General features: G+C 49.0%; 1 protein-coding gene across 2 annotated transcripts in view; it reads right to left on the minus strand.

The window, feature by feature from the left end:
• Positions 1-27,073, minus strand: part of LOC101931834 (uncharacterized) — a 115,646-nt gene that overhangs the window by 16,986 nt on the left and 71,587 nt on the right. For both annotated transcript variants that reach the window (XM_065586430.1, XM_065586431.1), the window contains one exon: positions 16,864-18,908. In XM_065586430.1, the coding sequence (XP_065442502.1) occupies positions 16,864-18,908 (2,045 nt within the window). The remainder of the gene's footprint in view (positions 1-16,863; positions 18,909-27,073) is intronic.

The raw sequence follows: 27,073 nt of genomic DNA on the forward strand, positions 1-27,073 counted from the left end.
TGGGTTTTGTAACCCATGCCCCTTGTCAAGCAAGTGCTACTTAGGTAATGGTGAAGGACTCACTCAGTCCTTCTGTCATACAACAGTTCCACTGGCCTTGATTCACAGAATCAGAATAACAAAACTTTATTCTTCCTGCCCCAATAACAGAGAAACTGGGGATCCCACACCAGTCAAAGTAATCACTTTCAGTTGCTGTTGTTTCATGCCAGGCGAGTGGGTGTGCCTATGCAAACAAGATCAGCCCCTGGAGTTCTTTTCCACACTCGCCATAATTCACCACCAGATGTCAGGGTAGAGCTCATCCTGACTCTGCTTACATGTACGTAGCCTGCCCTGATTGAGGGGGTGGGGACAGGTGTTCCTACCTGGCGGTGTGGGCTGTGCCCTAAGGAGTCCTGGACATCATTTGACCCTTCTCTCCACTGTTCAAAGACAGAGCTCATTAGACTCAATTGAGAGTCCTTGTTTTGTTCAGTGGTCATTAGTGCTGAAATCACTGATAACCGGTGTGACGTTGCACTCCTTATGCTTGGGCCCCCAGCACAGGGTCAGACATGAGTGTCGCTTTAAGCTGGTTAAAGGCCTTCTGACACTCTTCAGTCCACTGAACTGCATTTGGCTGTTTCCTCCTGGTCAGGTCTGTCAGTGGGGCAGCAATTTGGTTGTAGTGTGGTACAAATCGCCTGTAATATCCAGCCAAGCTTAAGAAGGATTGGACCTGTTTGTTTGACTTTGGGACAGGCCACTTTTGGATAGCAGTCACTTTAGCCTGTAAGGGGGTTGATAGTTCCTTGACCCACCTGGTGTCCAAGGTAAATCACTCTGTTTAGGCCTAGCTGACACTTTTTAGCCTTAACAGTTAGTCCTGCCTCCCTTATGCGCTCGAAGACTTTTTGTAGATGCTCCAGGTCTTCTGCCCATGAATCAGAAAATATGGCCACATTGTCACAGTAGGCGACTGCAGATTCTCCCAATCCCGCTAGGAGACTATCTAGAAGTTTCTGGAAGGTGGCGGGTGCATTTTGCAGCCCGAAAGGGAGCACATTAAATTCATACAGCCCCATATGTATGATGAAAGCTGACCTTTCCTTAGCGGATTCATCTAGCGGGTACCTGCCAGTACCCCTTGGTTAAGTCTAAGGTAGAGATGAACTGGGCACGTCCCAGTTTCTTCAATAGCTTATCTGTGCGTGGCATTGGATAGTTATCTGAGCGATTTACAGCGTTTAGCTTACAGTAGTCCATGCAAAAGCGTATCTCCCCATCTGGTTTGGGAACTAGAACCACTGGAGATGCCAATGCACTTTCAGAGGGGCGGAATAACCCATCTGTAACATGTCCTGGATCTCCCATTCTATAGCGGTTTTGGCTTGAGGAGCCACTCAATAAGGTTGGGCTCTAATTGGGTAAGCATAGCCTGTGTCAATGGAGTGGTATGCCCGTTCGGTCTGTCCTGGGGTGGCTGAGAACATCGGTGCGAAGCTAGTGCACAGCTCCTTGATCTGCTGTCGCTGCATACCTCCAAGGGTCATGGAGAGGTTCACCTCTTCCACGCCACCATCATTTTTTCCTTCATAGTAGACTCCTTCAGGCCACTCAGTGTCATCTCTTTCCTGGGCTGTAAACTGAAGAACCTTTAATTCTCTGGAATAAAAGGGCTTTAGAGAATTAACATGGTACACTTTAGGCTTTAGGTTTGATGATGGAGACGCTATGAGATAGCTAACAGCTCCCAAGCGCTCTTGGACCATAAACGGCCCTTCCCACAATGCTTCCATCTTATGGGCCTGGAGCACCTTCAAGACCATGACCTCGTACCCTACTTTGACGGAATGCTCTCTAGCATGGTTATTATACCAGGCCTTTTCCTCTTGCTGAGCATCTTTCAGGTTTTCTCTAGCAAAAGCTAAAGAGTCTCGGAGGGTATTTTGTAGGTTGTTTACAAAGTCCTGAAGGTTAGTTCCTGGAGAAGGTGTAAACCCCTCCCATTGCTGCTTCACCAACTGTAATGGCCCCTTAACCTTGTGGCCATACACAAGTTTAAATGGTGAAAAGCCCAAACTGGGATGTGGCACAGCTCTGTAGGCGAAGAGTAACTGCTGCAACACTAGGTCCCAATCATTGGAATGTTCATTTACATATCACGGCCCCCAAAATTCCATTAAACTTCTCAACCAGGCCATTCGTTTAAGGGGTGGCAACCAAGTGGTTCACCCCATGAGTTCCCCAAAGACTTTTCATGGTCCCTGCCAGGAAATTAGTTCCCGAATCTGTAAGGATCTCTGAGAGCCAACCTACCCTAGCAAAAATGTATGCAAATGCCTGGCTCATGTTTTTAGCCCTGGTGTTGCTTAGAGCTACTGCTTCCAGCCATCAGGTGGCAAAATCCATGAAAGTCAGTATGTACTGCTTTCTTCTGGGTGTCTTCTTTGGGAAAGGACCCAGAATATCCACAGCTACTCGCTGAAATGGAACTTCAATTATGGGGAGTGGCTGGAGAGGGGCTTTAACCTGGTCTTGGGGTTTTCCCACCCTTTGGCACACCTCACAAGACCAGACATAGGTAGAAACATCCTTGCCCATTCCCTCCCAGTGGAAGGACTTCCCCAAATAGTCTTTGGTCCTGTTCACCCTAGCACGGCGACTAGGATGATCGTGGGCTAAGCTCAAGAGCTTTACCTGGTACTTAGTTGGAATTACTAACTGTCTTTGAGGATGCCAGACTTCCTTGTGCCCACCAGAAAGGGTGTCCTTGTATAAGAGTTCTCCTACGACAAACCTGGACCTATTAAAAGAGCGGAGAGGCAGTGGGTCACCCTGCGCCGCTGTCCAAGCTCACTTGAGGCTGTTATCCACTTCCTGCTCTGCCTGGAACTGATCCCTTGACGCTGGAGACATCAGTTCCTCACTGGATTGTGGACTTGGGCTTGGTCCCTCTGGAAGCGATGCAGGTGCTGGGGCTGTTTCCGTCGACTGAGAACCGCTGTCCGCTGGTGCACTAGGTTGTATTTCAGGCTCCGGCTGAGCCTCTTGCGCAGGTTTAGTTGCTGCTTCAAGTGCAGGCTCGGTGGTGCCCTCTGGTGTTGGGTTTGCAGATGGGGTTGCAAGCGCTGGATTCAGTGCTGGCAATAGTTCTGGTGCTGGCTGCTCCGCCAGTTCTGGTTCTTGGACTGGTTCTGGTTGGGTCTCTGGAACTGGATCTACTACGGCTATCGTAGATGTTGGCGTGGGGTCCAGTTCCACCACCTCAGTCTGGGTCTCTGGTAACACAACGGGGTCCTTGTGGAAGGCTCAGGAACAGGGATAGGTGTGAAGGTTTGCTTAGCCTGGCTGCGGGTGACCATTCCCACCCTCTTGGCTACCTTCACATGGTTGGCCAAGTCCTCTCCCAACAGCATGGGAATGGGATAATCATCATACACTGCAAAAGTCCACATCCCTGACCAGCCCTTGCATTGGACAGGCAACCTGGTTCAAAGAGTCTGACTTGAAGGGTTGAATCGTCACTTGGGCCTCTGGGTTGTTGAATTTAGGGTCCACTAAGGATTGGTGGACAGCTGACACCTGTGCTCCAGTGTCTCTCCATACGATAACCTTCTTCCCGCCCACACTCACAGTTTCCCTTCACTCTGAGGGTACCTGGGAGGCATCTGGGCCTGAGGACCTTTGGTGTGACCCCCGTGCAATGAACTGCAATCTGTTGGGGTTATTGGATCAGTTGGCCTTCACATGCCCCAGCTCATTGCATTAAAACATCACCCAGCTGACTGGTCACTGGGGCGAGGTGGGTTGCTGGAGAATGGGGTGGTGGGACGATAAGGTGTCTGGGGTTTTCCTTGGGATGCAGGGGGGCCTTGGGCTGCCCCCGGTGGTAGGGTATTGGTTCGGGGCGTCCCTTCCGGTATCCGCCCAAACTGCGACCAGGGTTGTTCCTCTCTGCTACCTCCACCCGTCTCATTCCAATTTGCCCCGCTTCTCTGACGGTCTGGGACTGCTCGTATTGATCAGCATAAGAAGTAAGACTTTCTGCTGAGTCCCTCTTCTTATCCCATAAACACTGTTTTACATCATCATTGGACATAGTCAGGAACCGCTCCTGTACAGCCAAATCACACATCCCTTCAAAGCTAGTTACACCCCTTCCTTTGACCCATGTATCTAACAGATCCTTCATCTGGTTTACATAAGTCACATTACTTAGTCCAGACCCTCTGTTAAGGGTTCTAAAGCTTACTCTGTAAGTTTCAGGTGTAATTTGAAATTGTTTCAAAACCAAATCCTTACATTTACCATAGTCAGAAGCTTCACTGTGATGGTGCGAGACTCACTGCAGCGGCGCCTCCTGCTGGTTACCCAGGCAATTAGCAGTGTCCAGCTCCAGAGCACCCTCTGCAGGCCTGTGTCCCACTTGTCACTGGGCCCCGAGTCCCTCCTGGACCCTGGTGCCCCTTTCAAGCCGGGGTGCTGCCCCCTGGCATTATCCCCACTCTCGGGGTCTCCCCCCAACCAGGGGAACCCCCACCCACTTTCCCCACCTCACCTCAGTCTATGGCCACTGCCAGTCATTAACTAGCCCCCGTTTCCTGGGGCAGACTGCAGTGTAAACACCACTCATCGCAGGCAAAGGGGGTTTGGACCTGCTGCCTCCGCCTACCCTTGGGCTGCCCCCTGCTACCCCAGTACCTATTTGGCCTTGCACTAGGCCTGCAGCCTCGGGGGTTTCCAGGCCAGAGCTCCCCAGCTCCTCTGGCCTTCCCCCAGCCCTGCTCCACCTCAGGTGCTCTGGTACGCTCCCCAGCAGCCAGGCTCTTGTCTCTCCACAGCTAGAGAAGACTCTCTGCTCCTGGCCCACTGCCCTCTTATAAGGGCCCAGCTAAGCCCTGATTGGGGCGTGGCCACAACTGAGCCTGTTTCCCCAGTCAGCCTGGGAACTGCTTGCTCCCAGCCACAGCCCTCTCCTGGGCTGTTTTTAACCCCTCCGGGCAGGAGCAGGATGATCACCCCGCTACATTCACCGATAGGCATCTTATTGAATATGTCCAGATCTCTTCCAGTCAATTTTGCAACCAAAGTAGTCATCTTCTGGGATTATCAGGAATAGAGTGGATGGTACACAGTCTCTCAAAGGTGATGAAATATTCGGCGATTTCAATAGACTGCTCATATGCTGGACACAACCACTACCACTGGTGGCTATTTGGAGAGTTGGATCCTCCTACATCAGGATTGATAGCTACTTTCAACTACCTGAAGGGAGGTTCCGAAGAGGTTCCAAAGAGGATGGAGCTCGGCTGTTCTCAGTGGTGGCAGATGACAGAACAAGGAGCAATGGTCTCAAGTTGCAGTGGGGGAGGTCTAGGTTGGCTATTAGGAAACACTATTTCACTAGGAGGGTGGTGAAGCACTGGAATGGGTTCCCTAGGGAGGTGGTGGAATCTCCTTCCTTAGAGGTTTTTAAGGCCTGGCTTGACAAAGCCCTGGCTGGGATGATTTAGTTGGGAATTGGTCCTGCTTTGAGCAGGGGGTTGGACTAGATACCTCCTGAGGTCCCTTCTAACCCTGATATTCTATGATTCTATTTCTTCCATTGCAGTATAGCCAGTGCATTGTCTTATTCCAGCCGTTTCAGCTCCAGGGCTCTCTTGTGAGCAACTCTTCGAGCCTCCCATTCTTTCTCCTTTAATTCCAGGGCTCTTTCATGTTCCTTCTTTTTCTCTTCAGTCTCCAGTCTGGCTAATTCCAATTTCTTTTGGATGTCACTTTCAGTCATTTTGCTAACCTTCCTGCCCTTACTATAGCCTAGCCCGAGAGCTAGAAAGAAAGAAAAAACTGTTTGTGTTTACCTCTCTGGCTTTGCAAGCTGAATCCTTTGCGTGCCTGTTTTCCCTCAGGCAGCAAAGAAAAGAAAGGAAAAAAAACCTTCTCTGGCTTTTCACGCTTCCTTTTGCATGCCTCCAGGCAAAAGAACAAAACGTCCAGCTGCAATCAGCCATAGTAAAAAAATGTCCTTTTAAACTGTGCTCTTGGTTAAAAAATGATCCCACCTCGCTGCCACCATGCCAAGGCTAAAATTCCCCACTCTGGCACTTCAAGTGCAGAAGGTGGGGGCCCTCATGAAAGACCCCCTAAGCTTATATTCTACTAGCTTAGGTTAAAACTCCTCCAAGGTACAGAGTCCTCTGCCTTGGACAGGTATCGCTGCCACCACCAAGTGATTTATGCAAAATATTCAGGGAAGGGTCACTTGGAATCCCTATCCCCCAAAATATCCACCCAAGTCCTTCACCCCCTTTCCTGGGGAGATTTGAGAATAAAAAAAAACCAAGCAGTTGTCTTAGCAAAGTGAGCACAGACAAACCCTTTGTTTTAAGGACTTCGGAATCAAAGGAGTCTTTAAAAAAAGGTAAATTTTATTATAAGAACAAAATAGAGAACCACATCTGAAAAAATCACAATGGTAGTAGATTTTGCAGAGTGCTAGAATTTAACACACACAGAGAATTCCTCTCTGGGCTCAGCTTTGGTTACCAAAAGAAAAATATGGGGAGAAAAGGGTGAAAAAAAAATCCTATGCCAGCACAGAGAATACACAAGCCCAACGAACAAATAACCCAATCACATCTATCTAAACCTTTTTTACCCTACTCACATTTCTGTGGTTTCAGATGATTATTCCAGGTATGGATTTAGGAGATCTTGCACCTGCTGGCTTCCTTTCAGTTCCAAGAGAGAAGACACAGACCAAAACCAAAGACTGCTGAGAAAAGGAAACTGTTTCCCCCAATTTGAATATATCTTTGATTTTCATTGGGTCTCGGCTCTCTGCCAACTCCAACCTTGTTTTTTTTTTCTTCCAAGCATCTTCAGGGAAACAGTTAACCCTTTACAGGTAAAGCAATTCAGAACAACAGCTAAGAAGGTCTTTATAGCTAACTGAATGGGCTGGCATACATAAAGGTTGCTACCTTTTCCTCTGTATTCATGACATCCTGTTTGCCTGCAAGCCTTCCTGTGTACATGTGGGCCAACCCAGGAAGGATGGAGAGTGGGGTCTTACAGTGACATGTGACCATGTCACCTGATACTGAAAACCATCTTGAAGCTGGTACTTTTCCAGAGGGGGGTGGAATTCCAAACAAAGGTTTCCTGCCTTAGGGAAGTTCTATATAAAGAGGGGGAAGCAAACAATGAGAGTCTTGAGGTGGCTTAAGAGATGGCTTCCCCACCCCACAGAGATGCCTGAAAGCATCTGAAAAACAAAAGAACTGTAATGACAGGGGTAGGAGAGAACAGGCTGGACCCAGGTCAGAAAAGGCATCTGACCTGAGAAGGATTTTACCTGAAGTAACAACTGGGGTGAGAAGTTAACATTTGTAACTGATTTCTGAGTGTATTAAGCCTAGCCTTGTATGTTTTGTTTTATTTTCCTTTGTGACTTACTTTGTTCCAGACAACACCATCCTGGCCCCCATGGATGTGGAAGTTCTCTACACCAACATTCCACACGAGGATGAACTACAAGCTGTCAGGAACAGTGTCCTTGATAATGTCACGGCAAATCTGGTGGCTGAGCTTTGTGACTTTGTCCTCACCCACAACCATTTCAGATTTGCCAGAGTGGGGAATTATACCTGCAAGTCAGCGGCACTGCTATGGGTACCCGCATGGCCCCACAGTATGCCAACATTTTTATGGCAGACTTAGAACAACCTTTCCTCATCTCTCATACTCAAGTGCCTCTCCTCTACTTGCACTACATTGACGACATCTTCATCATCTGAATCCACGGGAAGGAGGCCCTTGAAGAATTCCACCGGGACTTCAACAATTTCCACCCCACCATTAACCTCAGCCTGACCAGTCCACACAAGAGATCCATTTCCTGGACTCTACAATAAATAAATAAATAATGGACACAAACTCCACCCTATACTGGAAATAAATGATGAACACAAACTCCATCCTATACTGAAAACCTACCGACCACTATACTTACCTACATGCCTCCAGCTTTCATCCAGACCACACCACATGATCCATCGTCTACAGCCAAGCCCTAAGATACAACCGAATTTGCTCCAATCCCTCAGACAGGGACAGACACCTTCAGGATCTCTTTCAAGCATTCTTAAAACTACAATGCCCACCTGCTGAAGTGAGGAAACAGATTGACAGAGTCAGAAGAGTACCCAGAAGTCACCTACTACAGGACAGGTCCAACAAAGAAAGTAACAGAACACCACTAGCCATCACCTTCAGCCCCCAACTAAAGCCTCTCCAGAACATCATCAAGGACCTATAACCTATCCTGAAGGACAATCCCTCACTCTCACAGCCCTTGGGAGGTAGGCCAATCCTCGCTTACAGACAGCCCCCCAACCTGAGGCAAATACTCACCAGCAACCACCAGGGCCGGCTCTAGGCACCAGCAAACCAAGCAGGTGCTTGGGGAAGCACATTTTCAAGGGCAGCAGTCTGGCCATTTTTTTTTTGCTTCCGGCAGCAAAAGCCTAGAGCCGGCCCTGGCAGCAGCAGTGCGGGGGGTGCCCTGGGGCCACGCGGTTCGCGCTGTGGGGGAGCAGCACCCACACCTTGTGGCTGGGCCGGGCAGGCTTTGAGTGGGGGACACTCAGGCTGGGGGACACCCCACGGGGCACACGGAGCTGCCTGCAGGTGCCGCAGGGCAGCCGCCCCCCAGCGCTGCAGCCGGGGCTGGGCGAAGCGGCCCAAGCCACCCAGGGACTGTGGCAGGGCAGCCAGAAGCAGCAGCAGCAGTGGGGCCATAGAGGGCGGGGCGCTGCCGTGCGGGTCCCGCGTCCCGCTCTCCGGGGCTCCGCTGCCTCTGGGGCTATCCTGCCCTGGCTCCTCCATCCCCTGTCAGGGCGGTCCCCCGACTCTGCCCTCCTGGGTCCCGGCTGGTCCTGGAGGCAGGAGCCCTGGATGGAGGGACCCTGGGCTGAGGCGCGGCCGGGGAGCCCCGCTGCTTACCCTGACCCTGCCAGCGCCGGACCGGCTGGAGGTGGGGGGGAGTGGGCAGAGTCATCACTGGTGGGGGGGAGCCTAGGGCTGGGGCGGCAGGGGGTGCGCGTGGGGGGGGAAGAGAGCCCAGGGCTGGGGTGGGGGGCAGCCAAAATTTTTTTTGCTTGGGGCAGCAAAAAACTTAGAGCCGGCCCTGGCAACCACACACCACACAACAGAAACACCAACCCAGGAACCATCCCTTGCAACAAACCCTGTTACCAACTGTGTCCACATATCTACTCAAGTGACACGATCACAGGACCTAACCACATCAGCTACACCATAAGGGGCTCATTCACCTGCACATCCACTAATGTGGTATATACCATCATGTGCCAACAATGCCCCTCTGCCATGCACAATGGCCAAACCGGATTTTCTCTACACAAAAGAAAAAATGGACACAAATCATGGAAGGGAACATTCAAAAACCAGTGGAAGAGCATTTTAATCTCCCTGGACACTCAGTGACAAACTTGAAAGTTGCCATACTTAAAAAATACTTCAAAAACAGACTTGTCCGTGAAACTGCTGAGCTGGAATACATTTGCAAGTTTGATTGTATCACACGTGGCCTGAATAAGGACTAGGAATGGCTGGCTCACTACAAAAGATTTTCTCCCTCTTTTGGTATTCACAACTTCTCATCAACAGTTAATAATGGGCCACATCCCCCCTGATTGTATTGACCTCCTTAGCACTGGTCCTCTGCATAGTAATTCTTCACACCCATCTCTGTAAGTATATATTTATTCACCTGCCAAACTCCAGCTTGCACTTCTGCATCTGAAGAAGTGGGCTGAAGCCCACGAAAGCTTATGCTCTAATAAATGTGTTAGTCTTTAAGGTGCCACAAGACTCCTTGTTGTTTTTGTTCTGTCTGTTACTACTTAAAACCATTTAAATCCTACTTTTTATACTTAATAAAATCACTTTTGTTTACTAATAAACATAGTGTAGTAATTGTTACCTGGGGAGGGTGGGGGCAAAGAGTTGTGCATATCTCTCTTTCAGTGATATAGAGGGTGAACAAGTATCATTTTACCCTGAATAAGCTTTATACAGAGTAAAACGGATTTACTTGGGGTTTGGATCCCATTGGGAGCTGGGTGTCTGAGTGCTGGAAACAGGTATCCTGCTGAGCTGTTTTCAGTTTAGATCGGCAGCTTTGGGGGCGTGGCCCAGACCCTGGGTTTGTGTTGCAGCAGGCTACCGTGTCTGGCTCAACAAGACAGAGTTCTGGAGGCCCAGGCTGGCAGGGAAAATGGGCTCAGAGATAATTTCAGCACATCAGGTGACAGTCCCAAAGGGGGCTCTGTGACCGAACCCGTCACAACCAGGTCTAGGTGATAAGCCTTAGTCCGGGTGCAGGAAAGTGTGGCAGTGAAAGAGACTGGCCCAGCCTGCACTAGCAGTGAGGTTCCCCACTGAAATCATCAAAAGATGAAATCACCAAGAGCCGGATTAAGTGATAGAACCTCATAAGAACAGCCATAGTGGGTCAGACCAAAGGTACCAGTATCCTGTCTTCCGACAGTGGCCAGTGCCAGGTGCCCCAGAGGGAATGAACAGAACAGGGAATCATCAAGTGATCCATCCCCAGTTCCTCATTCCCAGCTTCTAGCAAACAATAGGCTAGGGACACCATCCCTGCCCATCCTGGCTAACAGCCATTGATGGACCTATCTTCCATGAATTTATCTAGTTCTTTTTTGAACCCTGTTATAAACTTGGCCTTCAACATCCTCTGGCAAGGAGTCCCACAGGTTGACTGTGCATTGTGTGAAGAAATACTTCCTTGTGTTTGTTTTAAACCTGCTGCCTATTCATTTCATTTGGTGACCTATAGTTCTTGTGTTATGTAAAGGGGTAAATAACACTAACACTTCCTTATCTACTTTCTCCACACCAGTCATGATTTTACAGACCTCTATCATATCTCCCCTTAGACCTCTCTTTTCCAAACTGAACAGTCCCAGTCTTATTAATCTCTCCTTATAACTTCAGAATGTGGCATCACAGCGGTTCCAGTAGAGAGGCAGGTGGTAGCAGAGAAGCAGATGCAGAGGCAGCGGCAGCCAGTGGTGGTGTAGTGAATGAATGCACAGAAGCCAATGGCAGAGTGAACGACAACGGCAGCAGGCAGCAATGGCACAGTAAACAGTGGCTGCAGCAGCTCAGACGTTGCCCGATGTTACCCTCACCCCAGGGCGGGAGGTTGTGATGGGCTTGCACCCTTTGGGGTGCCACCTGAAGTGCTAGGAAGCCACTGAGTCAGCCTATTCTGCCAGCCTGCGTCCCCTTTAGCTGGCCATGCTGGGCTAGGCTCACAGGCCTCTACCAGCCAAGCACACAAGCAGGGGCACACCCAGCTGCACAGAGAGACAGAGATCTGCTCTGGAAAGATTCAGCCTTAAGGGCTTGACCCAGCACTCCAGTGCCCACTCCCTTTAAGGGGTAGAAACTGAAACGTTTTATGAAATTTGTCCCCTCCCTCAATGTGGAGGGAGATATGCACAACTTCTTGCCCCCCATTAGAAATTACATAAACTGGGTTATATTATAAACAAGAAATAAGTTTATTAACTACAAAAGGAGGATTTTAAGTGGTTAAAGAGCTAGCAAATAGAACAAAGCAGATTACTAAGCAAATAAAACAAAGTACGCAAACTAAGCTTGATTCACTAAAGAAATTGGTTACAACTAGTAATTGCTCACCCTAAATGTTGTTTTAGGTACATTCCTTCACAGGCCAGATATGTTTCCAGCCTGGGTCAAGAAGTTCTCCCACCCCGCCACCAGTTCTTGTTTCCAGATGTTTTTCAGTGTCTCTTTGGGTGGGGAGGCAGAGGAGAAATGAACTGAAAACTTTGATTGTTTTCCTCCCCCACCTTATATGGGATTTACATAAGGCAGGAATCCTTTGTTGGATTCCCGCACCTCCCAGTGGAAAAGTTCAGCAGTCCAAAATGGAGTTTAATATCAGGTGACCAGGTCACCTGACTCTGTAGTATCAGTGGCCATGAGTCAGTGACAGTATGGAGTGACTGCAGGAAGGCCAAGCCTTTTTACAACCCATTGTCCTCACTGATGGGCCATCAGCCCTGTCTGGCTTTTCCATTGTTGTACCTGAAATGTTAGCAGTGGGTGTCACCCAAAGTAGCATAGGTGAAATACAGATATTTCTAACTTGAGATACAAAAATGATACATGCATACAAATTGGATAATCATATTCAGTAAATCACAACCTTTCCAATGATACTTTACATCGGTTATCTTGCATAAAGCATACCTTAGTTATGCCATTTTCATGTCCCAGTAATATGTCCATGAAGGATATGAGGGTGTCACAGAGGTGAACTCATGTGAACGCACCTCTGAACTCCGGGTCGTCAGTGACTAAGGGCAGCAGCTGTAAATGGGGTGCTGTGGAAGGAGAGGGGAGTGGGGTACTAAAGGAACATTTTTTTATCAGACTTTCATACCACAAGGGGAGAAATGGAGGCAAAGGTCACTGTCCAGTGTGCTCTGGGGTGGGAGTTTGCTCCTGGTCACATGCTTTTGAATCATGGTTTTGATGTTTTCCGAAATTAATACTGGGTTCTTTCCCCCTTTTTATTAAGTTTTATTTGTTGTACACAGACTCAGTGCTTGTGAGTGGGGAAGTATTGCCTCTCAGAGGCATCCAGGGATGATGTTCAATTTTCCCAGATGACTGCCTGGGGCTCAAGTCGGTTCTGTGTTGCCTTGTTAAGAGGAACCTCTAGATATTGAACCCGGCCCTTGTTGCTGCCGACTCCACCTGGCAGAAGGGGTCACACTTCATGTAGAAAATGTCAAGTAAATGAGACATGGAATCTGAGAGTGTGCACAGAACTGTGCCTCGAAAGAGCTATGGATTATTCTTCAGTGAGGGCTCAATAACTAAGGGCCTGTAAGCAGCAACTACCAAGCAGCCCTACATTCGTCACTGCACTTTATGTGTTAGATTGTCACTGGCACATCGCAATAGCCTGGGTGGGGATGGACTGGGGATGGCCATTATCTTTGAAAACTCATGGCAATCGGGGGAGCTCCCGGCTGACTGGAAAAAGGCTAATGTAGTGCCCATCTTTAAAAAAGGGAAGAAGGAGGATCCGGGGAACTACAGGCCAGTCAGCCTCACCTCAGTCCCTGGAAAAATCATGGAGCAGGTCCTCAAGGAATCAATTATGAAACACTTAGAGGAGAGGAAAGTGATCAGGAACAGTCAGCATGGATTCACCAAGGGCAAGTCATGCCTGACTAACCTAATTGCCTTCTATGATGAGATAACTGGCTCTGTGGATGAGGGGAAAGCAGTGGTCATGCTATTCCTTGACTTTAGCAAAGCTTTTGATACAATCTCCCACAGTATTCTTGCCGCCAAGTTAAAGAAGTATGGGCTGGATGAATGGACTATAAGGTGGATAGAAAGCTGGCTAGATTGTCGGGCTCAATGGGTAGTGATCAACGGCTCCATGTCAAGTTGGCAGCCGGTTTCAAGTGGAGTGCCCCAGGGGTCAATCCTGGAGCCGGTTTTGTTCAATATCTTCATTAATGATCTGGATGATGGCGTGGACTGCACTCTCAGCAAGTTTGCAGATGACACTAAACTGGGAGGAGTGGTAGATATGCTGGGGGGTAGGAATAGAATACAGAGGGACCTAGACAAATTAGAGGATTGGGCCAAAAGAAACCTGATGAGGTTCAACAAGGACAAGTGCAGAGTCCTGCACTTAGGACGGAAGAATCCCATGCACTGCTACAGACTAGGGACCGAATAGCAAGGCAGGAGTTCTGCACAAAAGGACTTAGGGGTTACAATGGACGAGAAGCTGGATATGAGTCAACAGTATGCCCTTGTTGCCAAGAAGGCTAATGGCATTTTGGGCTGTATAAGTAGGGGCATTGCCAGCAGATCGAGGGACGTGATCATTCCCCTCTATTCGACATTGGTGAGGCCTCACCTGGAGTATTGTGTCCAGTTTTGGGCCCCACACTACAAGAAGGATGTGGAAAAATTGGAAAGAGTCCAGTGGAGGGCAACAAAACTGATTAGGGGGCTGGAGCACATGACTTATGAGGAGAGGCTGAGGGAACTGGGATTGTTTAGTCTGCAGAAGAGAAGCATGAGGGGGGATTTGATAGCTGCTTTCAACTACCTGAAAGGGGGTTCCAAAGAGGATGGATCTAGACTGTTCTCAGTGGATGACAGAAAAAGGAGTAATGGACTCAAGTTGCAGAGGGGGAGGTTTAGATTGGATATTAGGAAAAACTTTTTCACTAGGAGGGTGGTGAAGCATTGGAATGGGTTACCTAGGGAGGTGGTGGAATCTCCTTCCTTAGAGGTTTTTAAGGTCAGGTTTGACAAAGCCCTGGCTGGGATGATTTAGTTGGGAATTGGTCCTGCTTTGAGCAGGGGGTTGGACTAGATGACCTCCTGAGGTCCCTTCCAACCCTGATATTCTATGACTGAAAGATGCAAGGAACATTCAGCCTTGCCTACCCTGGAGATATTATCACAAATCTCCAGATCATGAACTGCCGTGATTACATGGGAACCTCAGCTTTAATGTTTTTAAAAGTGTAAGTTTGTACCCTGATGGTTGCAGACAGAGCTGGCTGAGAATCTTCTGTCAAAATGACTTTTCAACAGAAAACAACATTTTGGCAAAATCAAAATTTGCTGTGTAAAATTTTGATTTTTGCAGATTTTTTTCTTTTCCCATTGGGAAAACTGAACCAAAACATTTTGTTTTAAGACTTTTCAACTTTAAACTGCATCTGCCTGTAGTGGTTAGTGGTGTGTTAACAGCATACACACAAAGATGTTAAACTTATGTTTTTATCTACTTCTTAGCATTCAAAGCACACGATAAGCCAAAAGTAGAGAGAGAAAGCAGGCTGCTCCCATAGGCAGCGAGGCACAATTCACTTCACCTTGCTTTAAAGTAGCTGTTGCAACTTGCATGCTTTGCTAAGGAGCCCCCTCCTAGCCTGCAAGCAGAACCAGGGAACCTGTCCCCCTCCCTTCCCCCTTCCCCTCCCCGTTCTTAAAGTGACAGCTTGCAATTCCAACAGTCCTCAGTACACCACAGTCGCATGCATAAACAGGGGAATCTCAAGTAGGAGGAGAGTGGTTATTTTACCTCCATATGTGGCACTGTATTCCAACAGCAGTTGTGCCAGTGTCCAGGTCTGGTGCGCACAATTCAAGAAGGATGTTGATAAATTGGAGAGGGTTCAAAAGAAGAGCCATGAGAGTGATTAAAGGATTAGAAAATGTGCCTTAGAGTGACCGACTCAAGGGGTTCAGTCTATTTAGTCACCTAGGAGAAGCTTAAGGGGTAACTTGGTCACAGTCTGTAAGTACTTACATGGTAACAAATATCGGATAATGGGCTCGTCAATCTGGCAGAGAAAGGTAGAACACCATCCAATAGCTGGAACTTGAAGCTAGACAAATTCAGACTGGAAAGAAGGCGTACATTTTTAACAGCGAGGGTAATTAACCAGTGGCTGTGGTTTTGGCCATGAGCAAACACCCACCCCAGAATATGTTGGGCAGTGTCCTTTGCCTCCATTTCTCACCTTGCAGTGTGAAAGTCTGACAAACAAATGTTCCTTTAGCGCCCACACACAGCTGCTGTCCCTCGTCAGCGAAGACCCAGAGTTCAGAGGTGTGTTCATCTGAGTTCACCCCTCCCCTGCCCGGGTGTTGTCAGTAATGCCTCAGCTGCTGCCACCACCACATCTGGCTCACAGTTCCCATCATTCACACTGCACCGCTTCCCGCACTGCGCTGTTATTCATTCCCTCACTGTAGGCTGCTGCCCCACCATTTTCTCTACTGCCACTTTAATCAGAGCAGTCTAAGCAGAGTTCTGCTGCCCTTTACTCATACATACGATTAAACAACATTTAATCACCGCTGCACTCAATACTAAAGTGAATTGTAACCCGACACCAGCCAAAATTGATCACTGTGGCAAAGCAGTTCCCTCTGCTGAATTCCTAGGCAGAGCAGACGTGTCTATGCAAACATGGTGTGTTCCTGAAGACTTTTCCCACAGCTTACTGCTAGATGTCAGTGGGGAGCTCATTCTGACCCCACTGACATGTGTATATGGGAATTCTAGATGGCAGCACTTCAAGGGGAGGCTTCCATTTGCATGTGGAGGGGACAAGCACCTATAAAGGTAAGCAGGACATTTGGGGGACAGATAAGCCAGTCTGCCCCTGAAACAGCCATGAGGTTCTAAAATGAGACAGGTCTGGATAGGTGACCCAGTGCTGAAATACCCATAGCCGCTTACATGTTCCCCGAGTCAGCCAGTCACTGCAGGTGCCCGACTCTATCTTGGTTTTATTTGTTATCTCCAGACCCAGTTTGAATGAAGTCACACTGACATTATGCACCCACAATATTTCAGACTATTCCTATAGATGAATGTTACCTGATACAGCTGGTCCAGGCACTAAATACTGATTATCTGTGAAAAGAAGAACAGGAGTACTTGTGGCACCTTAGAGACTAACAAATGTATTAGAGCATAAGCTTTCGTGGACTACAGCCCACTTCTTCGGATGCATCAAGTCCTCCTGTTCTTCTTTTTGCGGATACAGACTAACACGGCTGTTACTCTGAAACTTGTGATTATCTGTGGGCTCTGTCTCCCCAAAGTACCCTGGGGATCAGATTCGTTGAGATAGATCCCATTTGTGTCTAATGGAGACTGCTTGCTAAAGCTTATTTGTCTAATGGGAAGACAAGTTTAGGGGGAGACTATTTAGATTTATTTACATTTTCTCTTACCTTTATTGTTGAAATGGAAATCTCCTCACTTGGAGCACTCAGATTCTCATCCTCACACACAGCCGACACTCGGACTCTGTAGGGTGTCTGAGGCCTTAGTCCATAAACATTACAGAATTCTGTTTTCTCTCCTGTTCTTTGTTCTATCCATTCGTCTTTCCCTTCATGACTCATATCCCTGGATTCCTCTTTATATTTCACTTCATACTCCCTTATAATGACTCCTTCTCCAACCACAGTTGGACACTCCCAGGTGAGCGCGATGGCTGATGAATCTACAGTAGCTGTTACAGGCTTCCCAGGTGGGCTGGTTGGAGGGAGAGTCTTCACAGGATCACTCACGTCACTGCTCTCGCTGAGCCCTGGTTTGCTCACTGCAGCGTATCGGAACTGGTACTCGGTGTTTGCACGTAGCCCTGTTACTGTGAATGTCACTTGTGTGTTATTTACATCCACAGCCGTCCAGTTCTCCTGCCCTACAATTCTGTACTCTGCCCGATAGCCGGATATCGCAGCCCTGCCATAGGCTGCTGGGTTAAATGTGAGCTGCACACGGTCATGTCTGATTCCACCAATCAGGGCTGGAAGAGGCTTTGATGGAGGCTCAAAGTTGGTGCTGACCAGCTCTCCATCTGCATACAGGTAAATGGCAGTGCCTGGATTGTCCTTATCTGCAACTGAGGCCACACAGAACTGAGTCTTCTCATTAGATTTATTGACACGGACAAAGTCTGAGAAGAAATTTACTGACTTTTGTGCTCTTTGGAGTTTCTTCTTATCCTCAAACCACTGACTGGATTTTGAGTTTCCACATGCAGAACTGGCTGATGCTGGATCATGAGTTGTCTCTATATTTTGGGTCTGAAGCCAGTCATTTAAAACTGATAAATATGGCTCCTCTTCATGTAATGAAGTAAATGTAAAGGAGACAACATACCTATGCACAGGGTTAAATAATACCTGGTTTAGTTCAGTGCTGGAAGAGATAATATCCATGTCATTTAGAAAAGTGAGGTATGATTTCACAAAATTCATCTCTTGCATCTTTTTATCAAGATATTCATTGAGTTGCTGAGTATTGAACGGTGATTGTTCTTTGCTGCTTAAAATGTCCCCCAGGGCCCCTTCCTCTGCTCCTCCTCCACGGATACAGGGTACGATTTCTGATAGCTGTCGCTGGAAAGCCTGTCTGTACTGATTACACAGAGCTTGGAATTGCTGGACTTTCCTCTTGATTTCAGGGAAAGTTGTGGCAGTTCTGTCCTTCATCATGTCATTGCATCGCATGTCTAATTCTGTGAGGTGCTCCACGACAGCTTCAACATTGGAAATCAGCCCAACGCTGATCTCACGTATCAGCGGAGTGCTTCTGGAATCTTGCTTGATGAGCGGATACAGCCAGACTGTCACTGGTACGGCCTTCTCCCCCCTGTCACCCAGCAGCTTTGGGAGGGTGGAATAAACTTTTATGGCATCCTGATAAGTAACTGGATTGTTCTCAAGACCAAAGTCACCATAGAACGTACAAGTGATTTTTTCAGTATTTTCTATTTCCTTATCCTCCATTTTGGACTCTCCATCTTCTTCTGAAATCTTTGGTATTTTTTCTATCGTAAGTTTCATCTTTCCCTGTATCTCTTCTATACTCTCAGGTGAAGAAACTTCCCGATCAAACACAAAGAAAGCCTGAGCCCCATACAGCACAGCTGTGACCACATGGGTTGCTTTGCCTTGGTTGAATACAGCAGGATAAGTAACCTGCTGTCCTAAATGGCTCATTGTCAGATGCTCAGACCTTGTTGTCATTTTGTATTGGAGAGTCACTCGGGCCTGATGTCTGGATTTCCTGGTGTCACTTAAATATACAGCAGATCCAGTCATTTCAAGTAAACCACACAGGAAACTGGCCTTCAGCGATTCACCAGCCTGGAGTGCAGAGGCCTTAGCCGCAATGGTGTCAGATGCAATGACCTGAAATTCAGTCTTGTATTGGTTTTGCATATCCACGTCCTTTCTAAGAGCCGCACTGTCCAATAGTGTGATACCTGCAAAATTCCAAACACAGAGTGACTAACAGACAGGCTAGGAAATCTTTCCACAGTTTAAGCATGTCTAGACCATGAATTGGGCCAGGTCATATTGGGTTGTTGACCAGATTTTTTTCTTTTTAGCTGCCATCTTGTTCTCCAGAATCTCAGCTTTCATTTCAGACTAAGGCTCTATCCCTTGTGGTTGTGAAGAATAAAATGTGACCCAAGTGTAACTACTCCAGTGAGGTTTACCTGAATCTGCAGAAACAATAGCCCAGAAAGGTCTGAAGTGCCCCAGTCATCTCCATAAGGGGTTAAACGAGATGCCCAATGACAGTAATTTAAATGTCAACATCGCTAATGATGTCACTGCTGCACAGTCTAGTCTGCACTAGAAGCGCTACATCGACCCAGCTGCACCATTGCAGCTGCGCTGCTGTAACGCGTCTGGGGAAGAGGCTCTAAGCCGAGGGGAGACAGCTCTCCCATCCCCATAACTCCATCGCCGTGAGAGGTGGTAACCATGGCGATGGGAGGCGCTCGCCCACCGACAGAGCGCTGTCCACACTGGTGCTCAAATTGATGTGAATTATGTGGCGTGGGGATGTGGATTATTCCCACCCCTGAGAGATGTAAGTTATACCAAAGTAGAATCATAGAATCATAGAATATCAGGGTTGGAAGGGACCTCAGGAGGTCATCTAGTCCAACCCCCTGCTCAAAGCAGGACCAATCCCCAACTAAATCATCCCAGCCAGGGCTTTGTCAAGCCAGGCCTTAAAAACCTCCAAGGAAGGAGACTCCACCACCTCCCTAGGTAATGCATTCCAGTGCTTCACCACCCTCCTAGTGAAATAGTGTTTCCTAATATCCAACCTAGACGTCCCCCACTATAACTTGAGACCATTGCTCCTTGTTCTGTCATCTGCCACCATTGAGAACAGCCGAGCTCCATCCTCTTTGGAATGCCACTTCAGGAAGTTGTAGGCTGCTATCAAATCCCCCCTCATTCTTCTCTTCTGGAGACTAAACAATCCCAGTTCCCTCAGCCTCTCCTCATAAGTCATGCACTCCAGACCCCTAATCAGTTTTGTTGCCCTCCACTGGACTCTTTCCAATTTTTCCACATCCTTCTTGTAGTGTGGGGACCAAAACTGGACACAGTACTCCAGATGAGGCCTCACCAATGTCGAATAAAGGGGAACGATCACGTCCCTCGATCTGCTGGCAATGCCCCTACTTATACAGCCCAAAATGCCGTTAGCCTTCTTGGCAACAAGAGCACACTGTTGACTCATATCCAGCTTCTCGTCCACTGTGACCCCTAGGTCCTTTTCTGCAGAACTCCTGCCTAGCCACTCGGTCCCTAGTCTGTAGCTGTGCATGGGATTCTTCCGTCCTAAGTGCAGGACTCTGCACTTGTCCTTGTTGAACCTCATCAGGTTTCTTTTGGCCCAATCCTCTAATTTGTCTAGGTCCCTCTGTATCCGATCCCTACCCTCTAGTGTATCTACCACGCCTCCTAGTTTAGTGTCATCTGCAAACTTGCTGAGAGTGCAGTCCATGCCATCCTCCAGATCATTAATAAAGAGATTAAACAAAACCGGCTCCAGGACCGACTCTTGGGGCACTCCGCTTGAAACTGGCTGCCAACTAGACATGGAGCCATTGATCACTACCCGTTGAGCCCGACGATCTAGCCAGCTTTCTATCCACCTTACAGTCCATTCATCCAGCCCATACTTCTTTAACTTGGCAGCAAGAATACTGTGGGAGACCATATCAAAAGCTTTGCTAAAGGCAAGGAATAACACATCCACTGCTTTCCCCTCATCCACAGAGCCAGTTATCTTATCATAGAAGGCAATTAGGTTAGTAAGGCACGACTTGCCCTTGGTGAATCCATGCTGACTGTTCCTGATCACTTTCCTCTCCTCTAACTGCTTCAGAATTGATTCCTTGAGGACCTGCTCCATGATTTTTCCAGGGACTGAGGTGAGGGTGACTGGCCTGTAGTTCCCCGGATCCTCCTTCTTCCCTTTTTTAAAGATGGGCACTACATTAGCCTTTTTCCAGTCATCCGGGACCTCCCCCATCGCCATGAGTTTTCAAAAATAATGGCTAATGGCTCTGCAATCTCATCCGCCAACTCCTTTAGCACCCTCGGATGCAGCGCATCCGGCCCCATGGACTTGTGCACGTCCAGTTTTTCTAAACAGTCCCGAACCACTTCTTTCTCCACAGAGCGCTGGTCAACTTCTCCCCATGCTGTACTGCCCAGTGCAGCAATCTGGGAGCTGACCTTGTTTGTGAAGAGAGAGGCAAAAAAATCATTGAGTACATTAGCTTTTTCCACATCCTCGGTCACTGGGTTGCCTCCCTCATTCAGTAAGGGTCCCACACTTTCCTTGACTTTCTTCTTCTTGCTAACATACCTGAAGAAACCCTTCTTGTTTCTCTTAACATCTCTTGCTAGCTGCAACTCCAAGTGTGATTTGGCCTTCCTGATTTCACTCCTGCATGCCTGAGCAATATTTTTATACTCCTCCCTGGTCATTTGTCCAATCTTCCACTTCTTGTAAGCTTCTTTTTTGCCTTTAAGATCAGCAAGGATTTCACTGTTTAGCCAAGCTGGTCGCCTGCCATATTTACTATTCTTTCTACACATCGGGATGGTTTGTTCCTGCATACAGCCAGCTCTCCTGGACCCCTTTGCCCTTCATGTTATTCTCCCAGGGGATCCTGCCCATCTGTTCCCTGAGGGAGTCAAAGTCTGCTTTTCTGAAGTCCAGGGTCCGTGTTCTGCTGCTCTCCTTTCTTCCTTGTGTCAGGATCCTGAACTCAACCATCTCGTGGTCACTGCCTCCCAGGTTCCCATCCACTTTTGCTTCCCCTACTAATTCTTCCCTGTTTGTGAGCAGCAGGTCAAGAAAAGCTCTGCCCCTAGTTGGTTCCTCCAGCACTTGCCCCAGGAAATTGTCCCCTACACTTTCCAAAAACTTCCTGGATTGTCTGTGCACCGCTGTATTGCTCTCCCAGCAGATATCAGGGTGATTAAAGTCTCCCATGAGAACCAGGGCCTGCGATCTAGCAACTTCTGCTAGTTGCCAGAAGAAAGCCTCGTTCACCTCATCCCCCTGGTCTGGTGTAGACAAGCTCTCGGAAAGGAGAGGGAAAGTCACAGAGCTGCACAATCTACTGGAATTGACACTTCATTTTGGTGCCACTTGCGGGAGGCAGGTAGGTGCTATTGTGACAGTGGGATACGTCGGTATCAAATTATGAATTTTATTTTGTATTATTTGTAACCTCCCCCTTTCCTTCCTGGGTTACTTCAGAGCAGGCAACTCTCACCTGTTGCCTGGGCACCTGACGTCATTAAGGATAATGGAGATCCTGGGGGTCCCAGCTGAGATGGGAAATTAGGTGGAATCCTGCAGTCGTTCTTTTACTGAAAGGAATATTTATAGTTGGTGGTGCCTCCACCTGGACAGGCACCGAATACATCTGTGTTTGTACTTCGGTTGCCTCCAGGACCAAAAATATCAATAATGGATCTTATGAAGCAAAATAAAACCAACACACTTTTACTTAAAATGTACCTCAACAGCACGTGATAGAAAATGCACCAGAGTAACATGGATTAAGTTGTTCTATCCCTACCAGATCAGTAGGTGGCGCTGCAATAGCTCAGCTAATGACTGCAGCTTTCAACAGCAAGTTGCAATCTAACCCTCACCAGCACTCTTGGCGATATTCACAGCTCCGCCCATCCCAGAGTGCGCGCTCTCCCTTAGCCGTATCGTTCTGGGCCCTCTCCTGCATCGGCTACTGAACGAGCAGGAGTTCAGGCCAGCACTTTGTAAGTCTGTCAGTGGGAGTCCAGGTGGAACAAGGAGTGGGGTAATTTTGGGTTTTGCCGGCAGTAACAGTTGTTATATCAGAGGGCAATAGCCCCAGGATGACACACGCTTTCGACAGTTGTCTGCAATCACATGCAGATCTGCTGCACAGCTGACAGTCTCCAGCCGCCACCCTCAGTGCTTAGCTCTGGAGAAGGCGTCCCTGAGCTACGGCTCAGCACTAAGAAGCGGGCAGCTGTAGTGTAGCCTTAACCCTGGTGTCTTTCGTGTTGCCAACCCTCCCAGATTGGCTGGTGTCTCCCGGAATCGGGCTCGATCTCCCAGAGGCTACTGAAGGCAATTCAGGAGACTTTGGGCAACTAAAAGTGTGGCAGTGCAGCGGGGCTAAGGCGACCTCTAGGCACAGTGGCTCTGTGCGCTGCCCCCGCTCTGAGCGCCAACTAGGCAGCTCCCATTGGCTGGGAACTGCAGCCAATAGGAGCTGTAGGGGCGGTGCCTGCAGGCAGGGACAGCATGTGGAGCCACCTGGTCCTGCCATACAGGCCACAGGGATGTGCCAGTCGCTTCCATGAGCAGCACAGAGCCAGGGTAGGCAGGGAGCCTGCCTTAGCCCCTCAGCACCACCAACGAGGAGCCGCCCGAGGTAAGCACCGCCCGAGCCCTCACCCCGAGCCCCCTCCTGCACCCCAAACCCCTGCTCCAGGCTCAGCCTAGTGTCCCCTTCCATGCTCCGAAACCATTGGCTCCAGTGCAGAGCCTGCACTCTCTCCTGCACCCCAACCTCCGGCCCCAGCCCTGTGAAAGTGAGTGAGGGTGGGGGACAGTGGGCGACGGAGGGAGGGGGGATGTAGGGAGCGGGGCAGGGCCTTGGAGAAGGAGTGGGGCAGGGCTGCAGCCTCGGGGAAGGGGTGGGATGGGGTGGGGTAAGGGTGTTTGAGTTTGTGTGATTAGACTGTTAGCAACCCTCTGTATCTTTAACCCCAGCAACTCACCAGCAGGGCTCCATCATCTCTTCTCCTCAGCCCAGACCCAAGGGGAGCAGCAGCTCTGTCTTCCAGGTCCCTGCCCCCATGCAACTCACTGACCCCTGGGAAGCTCAGTCCAGTCCCAGAAGGTGCCCATCACTGCCTCATGCACCCTGCAGTCCTTCACAGCCAGGATTCAGTACCGAGAGGTCTCTCTAATCAGAATACACTGAGAGGATTCAAAGGCTCCCCAAGTAGGTGTGCCCACATACCTACTCAACACCAGTGTGAATGTGCCCAAGGGCAAGCCTGCTGTGCTGCAGTGCAGATAGTGTCCTGCCTGGGAAAGTGTCTGACACTTCACTGAGGGACCATCGCTGAGAACAGTCTGAGGCCATGGACCTGAACTCAACTACTGCCCACCTCCATGGGGTCTGGGGTCTCTCTACACTGGGTCTTACAAGGGGGATGAGCATATATGACGGGTCTGGAGCTTCAATCTGAGCCCAGAGACAGGCCCTATATATGAGCGGAGTTCTGCTTTGAGCAGAGGCCATTGCCACACATAAGAAGGATGTGCTGGGCTTGCGTCTCTGGACTTCTGCTACTTTCCAAGATCTGACATCTCAGGTGCTTTAACAGGAACAGGTCTATGGACAAGACATTCCTTTTTGCTAAGCCCATGTTCCTTGCCGTGCAAGAAGCTTAACTCTGTCTCTGAAGGGTTAACCAGAAGCCTGGAGTGCCCATAGCCGAGGTGGAGCTCGGGGGAAGCATGTGTAAGTGAACGGCGGGTCAGGAGGTCTCAGACACGGGTCTCAGGGTCTAGAGCAGCTCTGCTCATATATTTGTTCAGCTGAATTTATGAACTGTTCCTATGCCCCACCTATTCACAATTGTAATTAAATAGGGGGCAAAGGGGGCACTCAAGCCCTAGGAAGAAAAGATGGCCTTGTGTTTAAGGCACTGGTCTGGGACTCAGGAGATCTGGGTCAAGATTTTGCCCTTCCACAGACTCCATGTGGACTATGGGAAAGTCTCTTAGGGATGACTACACTGTACACTAAGCCCAGATCTGTGGGCTTGTGGACGTGGTGTTTGCAAGCCCACACTTGCGCGTCCATGCTGTATTGTAAACCTGGGTCTCACAGCCATGCTAGTGCTTCCACACACCATCACTACACAGACCTTCTGACTCCGGTCTGCAGCCCCACTGCACAATGACAGGGCCTGGAGCCAAGTCACAGCAGGACTGGGGACCCACCACCCTAGCAGAGTCCAGGATCCAGGGCCTGAGTGCTTGCTGACCCCAGTCAGACTGATCTGTGTGTGGATGGAAGGGGTGGCTTGGGCTCAAACCTGGGTCAGAGCCCAGACTCAGGGTCTGTCTACACTGGGAAGTTACAGGGCAGTATATCAGCTTCCTGCGCAGAAACGCCCCTGGTGTACACACTGCCAAGGCACTTAGTGCGCAGTAACTGCGGAGTTGCAACACTGTAAAAAAACCACCCTGACGAGAGGAGTAAGGCTCCCAGTGCAGTGGCTTCTGCGCTCTGTTGTCAGTGTAAACACGTCCATTGCTTTGAGCACAGTAGCTGGCCTCCAGAAATGTCCCATGATCCCTCAAGTGGACGCTCTGCTCATTGTTTTGAACTCGGCTGGCAGCCATGGAGGCATGCGCTGCTCTCCATTTGAAGCTCGGTTTCTGACAGCCATTTGAGTGCTGTGCTGATCTTCTCCGGGACACACAGCAGGGGTGTGTGTGTGTGTGTGTGTGTGTGTGTGTGTGTGAGAGAGAGAGAGAGAGAGAGAGATTGCTGAGAGCTAGGGAGGTAGATGGGGGCTGATGTCAGGGTTTCCCCCTCCCCCGGCCTCAGGACTGGTTGCTTCCTGCCGCTGTCTGAACTTACAAGACAGCATGCTGAGACACTCTCTGTCCCGCAAAATACAGTGTCTCCCCCCATACACACTCCCTGTCGCACACTCCCGCCCCACCCCCCCGTCAGGTGAAAAGCAGCTGGCAATGTAGTAGGATGCCGATGGAACAATGGGATTGGGAAACCTGCATCATGTGACTTTGTGCCTGCCCCACGAGGCATTGCAAACCCTTCCCAAAGCACCCTGCAGGTCTAGAAGAGCTCTGCCCCTAGTTGGTTCCTCCAGCACTTGCACCAGGAAATTGTCCCCTACACTTTCCAAAAATTTCCTGGATTGTCTGTGCATCGCTGTATTGCTCTCCCAGCAGATATCAGGGTGATTGAAGTCTCCCATGAGAACCAGGGCCTGCGATCTAGCAACTTCTGCTAGTTGCCAGAAGAAAGCCTCGTCCACCTCATCCCCCTGGTCTGGTGGTCTATAGCAGACTCCCACCACGACATCACCCTTGTTGCTCACACTTCTCAACTTTATCCAGAGACTCTCAGGTTTTTCTGCAGTCTCATACCAGAGCTCTGAGCAGTCATCCTGCTCTCTTACATACAATGCAACTCCCCCACCTTTTCTGCCCTGTCTGTCCTTCCTGAACAGTTTATATTCAACCATGACAGTACTCCAGGCATGTGAGTTATCCCACCAAGTCTCTGTTATTCCAATCACATCATAGTTCCTTGACTAAAGCAGCCTCTGTTTGCTTTAAACCTTTCTTGAGGTTCTCAAAATGCCCTGTTAATGCCCGAGACCAGTGTTAGTACTTTGTTAAAACAACAGACAAGATAAAATAGAGTAACTTAGACCAGTGAGAGCAAGGCAGGGCGAATATGCATAAGAATACACGTAGTCTGTGTCTAGAGAGGTGATTTTTGAGCAGCAGGCAGTGAGATGGGCCCAGAAAACGAAGTGATCAGCAATGGATTGGCCCTATGATACAGTTATATTGTTACTCCTTTTCACCCAACCAGTTAGCCAAACTGGGGTACTGAGGATTGTTCCAGTTAGGAGGAGAAACTGACGCTAGAATCAGCTATTTTCTTTGACGCCATTTTATTTATTTACAAAGACACACTCTGTTTCCCTGAACACAGTAGGAGTCAAACTGCAGGAAAGAATTCTTTTGCTGCCTTTCTAGCCTGTACTGGGCACCCCAAAAGCTCTCTCTCAGGGCCATATTACCAGCACTTCTGTTACCGTGTGATTCACACTGCCCCCCACCTGACTCAAACAATGCCCAGCCAGACCTCTGACCGCATGGTTCAAATTCCTGAGTGGCCTTGGACTTGCCTTTGTTTTGGCCACAGCCATGGGCCTGTGTTTGGGGTGGAGGCCACTTAACTGTTTCAGCCACCTGATTACAGTGGCTTCTTTACATTTATCCTGAATATAGGGCAGTGGTTACCCCCGACCCATAGTTTTAACT

This window comes from Chrysemys picta, chromosome 2 (genome assembly GCF_011386835.1).
Source record: "Chrysemys picta bellii isolate R12L10 chromosome 2, ASM1138683v2, whole genome shotgun sequence".
NCBI lineage: Eukaryota > Metazoa > Chordata > Testudines > Emydidae > Chrysemys > Chrysemys picta.